This window comes from Osmerus mordax, chromosome 16, assembly GCF_038355195.1.
Source record: "Osmerus mordax isolate fOsmMor3 chromosome 16, fOsmMor3.pri, whole genome shotgun sequence".
Classification (NCBI taxonomy): Eukaryota; Metazoa; Chordata; class Actinopteri; order Osmeriformes; family Osmeridae; genus Osmerus; species Osmerus mordax.
In genome coordinates this window covers 12,224,896-12,234,926 of record NC_090065.1, presented here as the reverse complement: position 1 = coordinate 12,234,926, position 10,031 = coordinate 12,224,896, and the positions used below count along the sequence as shown (strand labels likewise).

At 41.5% G+C, this 10,031-nt stretch overlaps 2 protein-coding genes and 5 non-coding genes across 7 annotated transcripts; 6 read left to right on the top strand and 1 right to left on the bottom strand.

Annotated features, from left to right (window-relative positions):
- Positions 1 to 25: 25 nt before the first annotated feature.
- Positions 26 to 3,160, bottom strand: dcun1d1 (DCN1, defective in cullin neddylation 1, domain containing 1 (S. cerevisiae)). The gene is made up of 7 exons (XM_067253166.1): positions 3,097 to 3,160; positions 1,947 to 2,160; positions 1,658 to 1,826; positions 1,305 to 1,435; positions 1,124 to 1,206; positions 913 to 1,009; positions 26 to 684 (listed from the first exon to the last, which is right to left on the bottom strand). The coding sequence occupies exons 1-7, from the start codon at positions 3,097 to 3,099 to the stop codon at positions 608 to 610; spliced, it is 774 nt and encodes a 257-aa protein (XP_067109267.1). The 5' UTR covers positions 3,100 to 3,160; the 3' UTR covers positions 26 to 607.
- Positions 3,161 to 5,143: 1,983 nt separating this feature from the next.
- On the top strand, positions 5,144 to 5,217 carry LOC136959628 (small nucleolar RNA SNORD2). The gene has a single exon (XR_010878768.1). It is a non-coding gene; the product is annotated as a small nucleolar RNA SNORD2 (small nucleolar RNA).
- A 416-nt stretch (positions 5,218 to 5,633) lies between these two features.
- Positions 5,634 to 5,710, top strand: LOC136959626 (small nucleolar RNA SNORD2). The gene has a single exon (XR_010878767.1). It is a non-coding gene; the product is annotated as a small nucleolar RNA SNORD2 (small nucleolar RNA).
- A 272-nt stretch (positions 5,711 to 5,982) lies between these two features.
- LOC136959625 (small nucleolar RNA SNORD2) lies at positions 5,983 to 6,059 on the top strand. The gene has a single exon (XR_010878766.1). It is a non-coding gene; the product is annotated as a small nucleolar RNA SNORD2 (small nucleolar RNA).
- A 159-nt stretch (positions 6,060 to 6,218) lies between these two features.
- eif4a2 (eukaryotic translation initiation factor 4A2) lies at positions 6,219 to 7,978 on the top strand. The gene is given in 9 exon segments (XM_067253104.1): positions 6,219 to 6,319; positions 6,403 to 6,415; positions 6,610 to 6,692; positions 6,694 to 6,745; positions 7,146 to 7,240; positions 7,242 to 7,281; positions 7,367 to 7,456; positions 7,754 to 7,824; positions 7,826 to 7,978. Coding segments are annotated over 9 exon segments (597 nt in total). The 3' UTR covers positions 7,878 to 7,978.
- LOC136959624 (small nucleolar RNA SNORA81) lies at positions 6,343 to 6,521 on the top strand. Its single transcript, XR_010878765.1, has one exon. It is a non-coding gene; the product is annotated as a small nucleolar RNA SNORA81 (small nucleolar RNA).
- LOC136959623 (small nucleolar RNA SNORA81) lies at positions 6,839 to 7,021 on the top strand. The gene has a single exon (XR_010878764.1). It is a non-coding gene; the product is annotated as a small nucleolar RNA SNORA81 (small nucleolar RNA).
- Positions 7,979 to 10,031: the final 2,053 nt, after the last annotated feature.

Below are 10,031 nucleotides of genomic sequence, written 5' to 3'. Positions count from 1 at the left end.
CAATAATACGTAGGACACAAAGAGTCAGTTTTAAACATAAGAGATACCAAATGTAAACATTTATTTCCTTATACATTTGTGTGTATGTAATAGCATTATGCCTAAAAACAAACAAATATTACAATCAATGTTTTTTACTGGTCTCTCACACAAATGTTTCATAAAACAAACAAATCATAGCAGGAATGCACACAAAGTATTAAAATTCAATTTAATATTTGAAGAATTACATTCCCTCAGTAACCCTTGTGTTTAGATTATGATACAATTGTATTTGTCTTTCAGGGTTTCAGCTGCTTTGAGCAAACCTCAACCACATCAACTAAACACTGGGACAGGAACAGTAAGATCCAAGATGGTGACTCTCCAGTTGTCCAGAGTCAACACAAAAAGACCCATACTAAAGATAAAAGCCCACACCACCACAAGACGACCGATGAGGAGATATGCCTTTTATATAGTCTTTGTCGTGTAAAACATCTCAAGTCCTGAGGATTTGAAAGGCAACATAATCTCAGCTCAGTGCAGTCCCCTGTGCTCTTCACCATCTTGGTTCTGTGTTTTTGTTGCAACAACATTATGGACGACGTCCACCACTTGGGCAGCACTAGACAGCCGTGCTTTTGGTCCCGATGTGGGGCCGCGCAAACTCCACAAAATCATCGATAAGAACCGGCCATGCTCCTTGGAAGAGTGGAGGAAAACAAAACAGAAACAATTATTAGTCAAACAAAACAGAAACATAGTTTTAAAGAGCGATATTGAAGATTCTCCTCTAAATGAGTCCATGAAAAAAATGAGAATGCTATACATTTTTGTAGAAGAGGGCAATGTCTCAGTCAACTCATTTATTAATAGCTTAACACACATGACAGTGAATACACATTTAGCATTGATAATCAAATCACAAACCTTCCTCATCATAATTGGACATGTCATCTGTTATCATTGTGCTGAAGTCTAATAAGAGGTTCCATGTGTCCTTTGGGATCGATCTTTTATGATGTTCCTATGGAAAAAAATATTTAAAACCTCATGAGCTTTAATTAAAGCCTAGGACATTTTGACTTTTGTAGTAGCCATTAAATTACCCATCATTTAGGGAGGGAAATGATTAACTTACCACTAAAAATTTGTTCCAAAGGTCCAGGAATTTGAATCTTCCAGCCAGTACTAAATTCCAATACGCAATTGCCATTTCTAAGTCTAGAAAATGTCAGGACATGTCTAATCAGATTATGTCTAAAATAAATAAAAAATATCAAAATGGATATGGGGAATAAAAAAAAAACTGCTGATCTTACCCAAACCTTTCTGGCCAGGATTCTTTGCAAAGTTAAATGTAAACTGGTAAAAATCTTTAAATTTCCCTTGGTCCTTTAGCTCTTGCTCCATTTTTGGTAGTTGAGCCTTAAGTTTCTCTACACTGTCACATCTGAGGAAAACAAAAGATGCATTAGCACACATTCAACACTGCATTAATCAAGAGGTATTGCGGATAAATTAAATATTTACAAGCATTCAGCCAAAACCGTAGACTTTAATGAAGGCCATTCAACCATAAAAAGACACTATGTCTAAAATGTGCACTGACTGAAAGCATAAATCTTATTCTTTATTGCAAAGCTGAGGTGGTCCTCCATGTAGCCTCCCTCACCCTTGTTCTGACATTCCATCCATGAACTCCTGTTTGGAAAACTCGCACTGTGTTGCCGCCCGGAATTTCCAGGCAATTAGGAGCACACTTATACTGGCCGGATCCAGGCCGAGATCATCGCAGAACTGCTGGATCCCATCTATTCCGATCTTGTTGTCATCTTGAGGGTCTATATAGAGAATGAAAATAAAGAATCGGTCCATGCCTTTCATGCAGTTTTTCTAAAACCACTGCCATGGCGTGAATTCCATCTATCGTTGTTTATTTTAGAGCTGGAAAAACATCTTACCTCTGTATCGATTGTAGAGTTGCTCAAGCTTTTTCTTGTCTAACGCTCCTTTCAAGTTTGAAAAGTAGAGCTCTGGATTCTGAAAAAAGTTGTCTGTGGCAACATCTAATTTCCAGTCATTGTGTGACAGGCAGGTCAATGCAGTCTTCTCATTAGATTGGGTGAAGATCATGAACTGACGAACTTTATCCTTCTGTGAGGACTTCAGCTTGTTCTGAGAAAAACAACACGTGACAGTTATAGGTGGGTGACAATATATGAATTCCAGGTGTAGAAGCAGAAAAGGAATACCAGTGCAGGCAATGCTTAGCAATGATGACAATATTTTTGAGTTTCTATCAACCACCAGTTGATAGAAACCAGTCTGTGTTTGCAAGGGATATGGAATAATTATTACTTTGGGAGGTTTTCTGAGCTGCAAGCATCTACTTCATTTATTAAGTGGGCCGCACATTACTTGGCTGCTAGAGATACAACGTGTTTCAAAGACAATGCACATTTGGATTAGAAGCAACACATTACTGTCATACCAGCTAACAAACTGAAAACAAGGAAAAACTTAACATGCAGAACACTTTTGATCCTCATTAGCCTACTTCTCATGTGTAACGTAGACCTACTGTCAGTCACAGTCTGTCAGAACCTACGTTCTCACTTGACCCCCCCCCCCCACACACACACACACACACACACACACACACATCTTAATTGATCAAATAGTTAAGTACTAAGTGTGGCTCCCTAGGTGGACGTTTAGTACTGTGACTACTTTAGCTAGCTATACTATCCGTGACTAACTGCCAAAGGTCAATGATGGTTTACCTTCATTTTCGTTTTGTAGATACATGCCAAACTGTGCTGCAACAATGCTGTCAGCTATATGGTTGTTCAATAGCATGAATGAACCAGACATCTACCGCTACCTATTTGTCTAACCACTAGTACTACTAGCAATTCAGCTAGCTCTAAAGCAATTAGCAAGCTAGCAAGGAAGCTAGCTCTTTGTTTTTATCCTATAACAAATGTAGCAAGCAATCATTTACGCTGGACACCTATTACGTTTATTGAATATAAAGGGTACTCTAATGAAATATATAGGAGATAACGAAGAAAAGATACGAGAAGGGACATTAACATATGTGTTTCTCACCATGTTTGTAATTGCCCGACTCCCTTTTTCCCATCCAGCTACCTCGCTCTCCACCACCTTATCCGCTCATGCGCACTTGGGCACAACAGAAGTCTGACACTTGCGCGAATACTTTTTGGAAATCCACTTTTGTTGATGTCATTGTTCAAGTTATAATGAACTGTATACAATTGTGAAAGTTCTCTACCTGAAATAAAGTTAAATAACTTGAATGAAAAATGTATTGACGATGGAACATACAATGTTGTTGTTTTTTTATTAAAGAATGTGCATTACAACGACCAAGAATCGACCAAGACCATTTTTTTCGCAGATTAGTGAAATTGATCTTTAGGAATTGGAATAAAATCTTAGACAGCCTCAAAGGAGACATGCCATAGCCTATGGACATAAGTATTTTGACCTTCCAGACTTTCTGTACCATGAACCGTCCTAAACTCATGCAGCAATATCTATCCGCCATAAAATATAGTCTGCTAAAGTATTTTGTCTTTTTTTAAACTGTAGGGATATTATAAGGTATTTTCCATTTGTATTTCAATATGGAGGAACAAAGAATATTTCTGAATTATGTTGGGAATATTTTGTTGATAGATATCGTTTTCACTTCTCCGAAGAAATAGTCCGTCCGTATAAAGCCTCTTGCCTTCGTCAGCAGCGACCTTTCCAGTCGCATGCCGAAGTTGGGAACAGATCATGTCTAACGATTCTGCTGATTACAGGTAAACGTTTTAATTATCGAAAATAGTTGGAGTAACATATCATAGAGACCGCATCACCTAATTACAGTTTCAGGGGTTTTAACATGTCCATTTACGGCACATTGATGTTATTGATGAGTGCTTCTGTACTAGTCTGTAGCTCACAGCTTCACCCTCTTCGCCCTGGTGGGATCATGCTAGTTAGCTGCTAGCTAGTTTTCCAATTTGTGCTACAGAGTGCAGATAGCTTTGACACGATTAAACTTTGTCTGCGTACATATGGAATGTACATTTAAACGCCCTCAGTTTCGGACATGTAACGTTACAGTAAATGCCAAAAGGAAGTAGGCCATATCTGTGCTACCGCTATTAGTCGTTAACTGGCTAGCTACAATGACCATTATCGAACCGGCTTCATTGGTATAGTGTTTCCTGCTAACGTTACTTAAGCATAAACCTGATTTGTCAATATACCTTCCAATGGCACACGAAAGTATTACAATGTGAATGCTAGCCATAACTCATGCTTTAGAGCATGTACCTAGCTAACGTGGTTAGTGAAGACTCCTTCGGTATCCAACACGTGCCTCACGGAGCGTTGCATGCTGGGTAGTGATGGGAAGTTATTGACTACTAGGATTCTGTGACTCTTGTCCAGTAAAATTACTAATTCTTCATTTCTAAATGGCATCGATCCCAACTACGTCCACTATCGCAACCTTTTGTCATTCTGAAGGAAAAAGCCAGTCAAGATAATTTGTAGCATAAGTATTGGGTAAGAGAGAGGACAAGTTCAGTTCTTAACCATTGTGTTATCTTCGGGTCATTCTGACCCATCTGTCATTGTGACCCACCGTCGTATTGCGACAAATTTACCTCATACAAAAACAAAGTGAAGCATTTTCTTTTAACTGTCGGGCTGTCTCAGACCCCCCACATTGGAATGGTTAAAAGAAAATTATTTTTATTTGTTTTTGTATTGGGTAAACACAATGATGGTTCGTTATGAACCTTTGGGTCATGTGACCCGAAGGCAGCACGAGGGTTAAGTTAGTGTCATTCAACAATTGCAATGTTGACGTTGCCGTCACCTCCACAACCAACTTCGAATCGTGTTTTTCGACGTAGGAATGGCAAACTAAACCAATGTCCAGTTCTCCCTGAATTTGTTGAGTTTGGTTGGACATTTGCATGTCTTTATGTACCCTCACTTCCCACGCAGCTCCTATGTGACGTCAGCTTGACATTCCCTATAAACTGAAGCCTTAAGACACACAGAAACTTGAGTAAATATGGATTAACCATGATAAACGTTCAATAATTAATACACATGGGGATTTTGGAAGAAGTTTGAAATGATGCTTTTACATCTTTCGGGACTGAACCCAAATGGTGACAACTTAACTACTACTGATCACTTCTCCAATTTCCCGCTATTTGTTATAAGAACCAAACGTCAGATTTGTTGCACCCATATTGACTATTGTTCCTTGTTTGGCTCTAGAGATCGAGACCATGGGGGACCAGAGGGGATGGAGCCTGATGGTGTCATTGAGGTATTGTCTTAAACTAATTTAACCACAGATTTTGCAACCATAACAATGTTGTAGAAACGATTACATGTAGTTATTGAATGTTCATTCATTTTTGTGCAGAGCAACTGGGATGAGATTAGAGAACTTTGACATGAACCTGAAGGAGACTTAAGGGAAACGTATGCCTATGGGTTTGAAAAAAGCCATCAACCATTCAGCAGAGGGCAATCATGCCTTGCATCGAAGGTACGCAAATTTATTCAATATAGTTGATGCATGCTTTGTCATTTATAAACAAGTTGAGTGAAATGATGGCATACCATCTTTCGGGACTGACCCTTAAATGGAGATACCTTTTTTGTATATTACTGATCACTCAAGTAACTTCTAAGCTCAAGTGGAACACCCTCTTGTGTGCTAGACTTGAATTCCTTCTCTTTTTTTACATTTGCTCTTCCCTTCCAGGCTTTGTCATTGCACATGCACAGTCTGGCACTGGCAAAACTGCCGCGTTTGCCATCTTTATCCTGCAGGAGACCGCATTGGCCTGAAAGGTGATTGGATGGCTTCACTGGCCATTTGCTTTTTTAAATTTGTATTTCCTGCTTTGCATTTGCATTGTGTACTGTTCAGACATGGAAACTTGTTTTGAGTGAAATGATGGCATACCATCTTTCGGGACTGACCCTTAAATGGAGATACCTTTTTTGTATATTACTGATCACTCAACAGATGCTATCGGTCTGAATCAATCCAACTGTCCACTGAAAGTAACTATAGACTTTCTCGCCTTCCCTCTTTGTTTTCCAAATCCAGAAGGTCATTCTGGCTCTGGGAGACTACATGGGGGACCACCTGCCACGCCTGGATTAACGTCCGCAGAGAAATGCAAAAGCTGCAAGCCGTGGCCCCCCATATAGTGGTGGGAACCCCCGACCGTGTTTTTGACATGCTTAACAGGAGATGCCTGTCCAAGTACTCCCCAGTGTAAGTATCTACACGCCTCGGGCACTTCCACATAAAAGAACTGTGCTTAAACTGCAGAACCCAGGTTCTCCTGCTTTGTGCAGTCGTGCTAGCAGAGTGCCAGCGTGGAAGGAGAGTGAACGTGCTGCGCCGCAAACGAGACGCGGCGGAACCTCTTTCTTAATGTTCGGTGGCCGTCGTCTCGAGGCCCGGCACCACATGTCACCTGGTGCTCCACTTTGTCTGTTGGTTTGTTAACATGGATGATTTGAGTCTCCAGCCAGTAACATGGACAAACCTGTCTTTCCCAGGTGGCCCTGCTCTCAGCCACCATGCCTGCGGACGTGCTGGAGGTGACCAAGAAGTTCATGCGAGACCGCGTCCTGGTGAAGGAGGGAGCTCACCCTGGAAGGCATCCCGCAGTTCTACATCCACATAGAGCGAGAGGTGGGTGTTTCGTCTCCCTTTGTTTGTCAACAACCCCGCATTTTTCATTCAAGTCGATTGTTTAAAAACTTGAATGTGCAACCGCCGGGCCCTCCCTTCTCTTTAAAGCACCCTGCTAAAACTGTGACTGCTAGGCCTCACAGCTTGGCTCTTGCAGACATGTGAGTATGGGTACACCGGAGAAGGATAGCAACGGCTCGGCGTCGCAAACGAGACCTGGACGGACCTCTTTCTTAATGTCCAGTGTCCTTGGTCTCAAGACGCTGAGCTACATCAGTCCCCTTCGCATGAACCTTTAGGAGGGATTATAGCTGTTTTATTTAGCAAACTCGTCTCGCCGCTTGGTTTACCGTGCGATGTTGTGACCCAGACATGTGGGTGACCTTCCTCCATTTTGCAGGAGTGGAAGTTGGGACGCGCTGTGCCACCTGTACGAGACTGTCCATCACCCAAGGCGGTCATCTTCCTCAACACCATGAGGAAAGTGGACTGGCTGGCAGAAGATGCACGCCTGGGATTTTACGGTGTCTGCCCTGGTAAGAGCAGGGCCAGGAACGGGAGGAATGACAACTGGCCCCAGCACAGGTGTACCTAACGGTCTGTTTTCCCCCCCCCCTCCAGCATGGTGACATGGACCAGAAGGAGAGGGCCGTGATCATGAGGGAGTTCAGGTCCGGCTCCAGCAGAGCGCACATCACTACAGACCTTCTGGTGAGGGTCGACTTCTCCTGTGCACTCCAGCAGTCTCCTGTCTGAATGTTTACGTGTTGGACTAGCTACTAAAAATAGGTCTAGGTGTAGCTTTTGGACACAAAGGTTCAACCCAAAATGTGTTAAATCTGCGACCGTCCTTAATGACTTGGCAGTCACACCTTTTGGGAGATGGACGTCTGTCCTCCACAATGGATTTCTCTCCATAGAAATCTGTTACATATTCTCAGACGACATTTATAATCGGGGGGGAATTATTTCTTTTGTCTAGTTCTCACCTTGGATTTATCTTCTTAGGCCTGTGGAATTGACGTACAGCAAGTTTCCCTGGTCATAAACTATAAAGAGGACAAGCGGATTCTTCGAGACATTTCACAACACGACTGGCGAACTGCCCATGAATGTGGCAGACATGATCTGAGCCTTCTGGGTTTGACCTTTCACACGCAGCAATGGTGGTCAACATCTCCCAAGTTGCCGATACTCTGGAAACTAACTTTTCAAATGTTAAACCTTGAATCTGATTTGTTTAAGCGAGGTGCTGTCAATGTTGGTCGCTCTTGGACAGTTGTAGATTCTGACAGTTGGAGCTGAGATGGTGTTTTTTGTTGGCTGTTCATCCTTTAGTAATGATCTACTTGTGGACAAAAAGAGGTGCTGTATTAAGTTTGCAAATTGTTATACATGCATATGTGAAGTCTTAAGTGTAGAGCCAGATTGTATTGTCTGGTATAGATTTGTATTTGCCTTTTTTTCCACTGCCTGTTAATGCTTCACAGGTTGGCAGAATATAAGTGCTATGTTTTACAAAATAAAATGCATCACTCTTTCCGTAGAGCTTTTCCTCATGAATTGTATGACAATCTAATTATTTCTATAAACTGACATATGGCTCTGTTTTGCTGTAGGATGACTTGGCTGTTGACTCCGGCTCCTGGTGGACTAGTCATTGCTGCACCCATGTGCAAGATGAGTTGACTGTCAAATGGTTGTGTGACAGGTGATTTCTCGGCAAGGACTTAAGATTACGCAACAAACTTGGTGTTGTTGGGTCACAGTATCATGAGCCCACACGAATTGTTGCAAGTGCAGATTCCATTTGATTTGTTTAGGACTTGAGGTTAGTTATCTAACAGGATCTACTGCCATTCTCACTTACAACATTCTGTTAGACATTGCCAAAACCATTCACTGGTGAAAATGAGAAGTTCATCACACCACAGAAAGTGATAACTACTTAATGAGGGGAAAAAAACACTGACAAGTATGTTAATTAGAAATCTTGAGAAAATTAGCAGTCCTCTCTGCTTGAGACTGGGGGGCTTGTAGCCTGAAGGAGCTGAAGCTCCGCCCCCTCGAATTTATAAAATTTAGCAGCAACACTACCTTAATCAATTGCAGATATCAGAACAGACTACCTGCAGTCTCTGAGTGCTTTGTGTTAATTACTTTGTCTTTGCATCGTACCAGCTGAGTAACATAATGCAACCGTATGTGATCTGACGTAGATTGGTCGGGTTTTGGCTCTGCCTATACAAAACCTGAGCTGAAAACTGAAGAGAAACTTCAACGGTATAATTCTACTTTTCAGTGCGACCAAGTTTCCGCGCTTTGCACATGCTTTCAGGAACTCATTTCACACGTATATAATGTAGCCTACTGAAAAGCAAATCATGGAATTTGCTTTACAGGATCTTTTAAGATGACCCTTTCTATTACTGATTAACTGGTACTTAGACATGCCTGGCAATAGTTGTTTTGTAAGAGATGCCACAAAGCGCAGTGAATGTCAGTTTTCTTTATTTTTTATGTATGTGTCTTGGTTTAAAGTAGGTAGGTTTGGGCTGATTTCATGTAATAATAGCTTGCCACACGGGGTTCGATGCTCGGTGGATGTCTTAATTGGACATGATATGGAATGTGCATTTATATTTAGCACATCAACTTTGTGCTTTGACTCCCACGTTGGCAAAAGTCAATGCAATTATTCTGGAAGGCCGCGTGGGGAGATAGAGAGGGGAAGAATCAATTAACTCATTGGACATTTATATTACTTTGGAGAGTGGATGAGTCTCCGTGGCCCCATTCTCTCACTTTGCTAAATGTTTAAGGGAACGAGAAACCAATCTTTAAATGAAAAATTAGCTTGGGAGAAATATTCAAAAACAGTAAAGTTAATGTCTTGATATTGTATTTGCCACTGAATCTCAATTGAGGGCAAGAAGCGATTGGAAGGTAATTGGTAGTTGGATGTGGGAAGGGGGTCTCCTACATGGTCCCCTTTTAAATCATTTGTGTGAATTATTCTCTTTGTTGAGGTTACCTTGGAAACACCAGCTGTTTTGGAGAACAGCTAGTCCTAACAGTGTCTGCACTCCTGTTTCAGGCTGAGCCGAGCCTTCATACATACCGAACACAGTAAAGCACGTGTCTAAAGGAAGAGGACGTGTTAACACCTGCTTGGCCGGTCGTCTCACAAATGCTGTTCACAGACATAGATTTTATTTTACCAGTCCTAATATAGATAGAACATATGGGGCTGAACTTCTAATAGGGCTTACAATAAAAAACAATA

Excerpts from the sequence above, each read along its gene's own strand:
- dcun1d1 (XM_067253166.1), bottom strand. Across the intron at positions 1,207-1,304 it reads TCCTGGCCAGAAAGGTTTGG|ACTTAGAAATGGCAATTGCG; the intron begins GTAAGATCAGCA and ends GACATTTTCTAG. Across the intron at positions 1,010-1,123 it reads TTTGGAACAAATTTTTAGTG|GAACATCATAAAAGATCGAT; the intron begins GTAAGTTAATCA and ends TTTTTTCCATAG.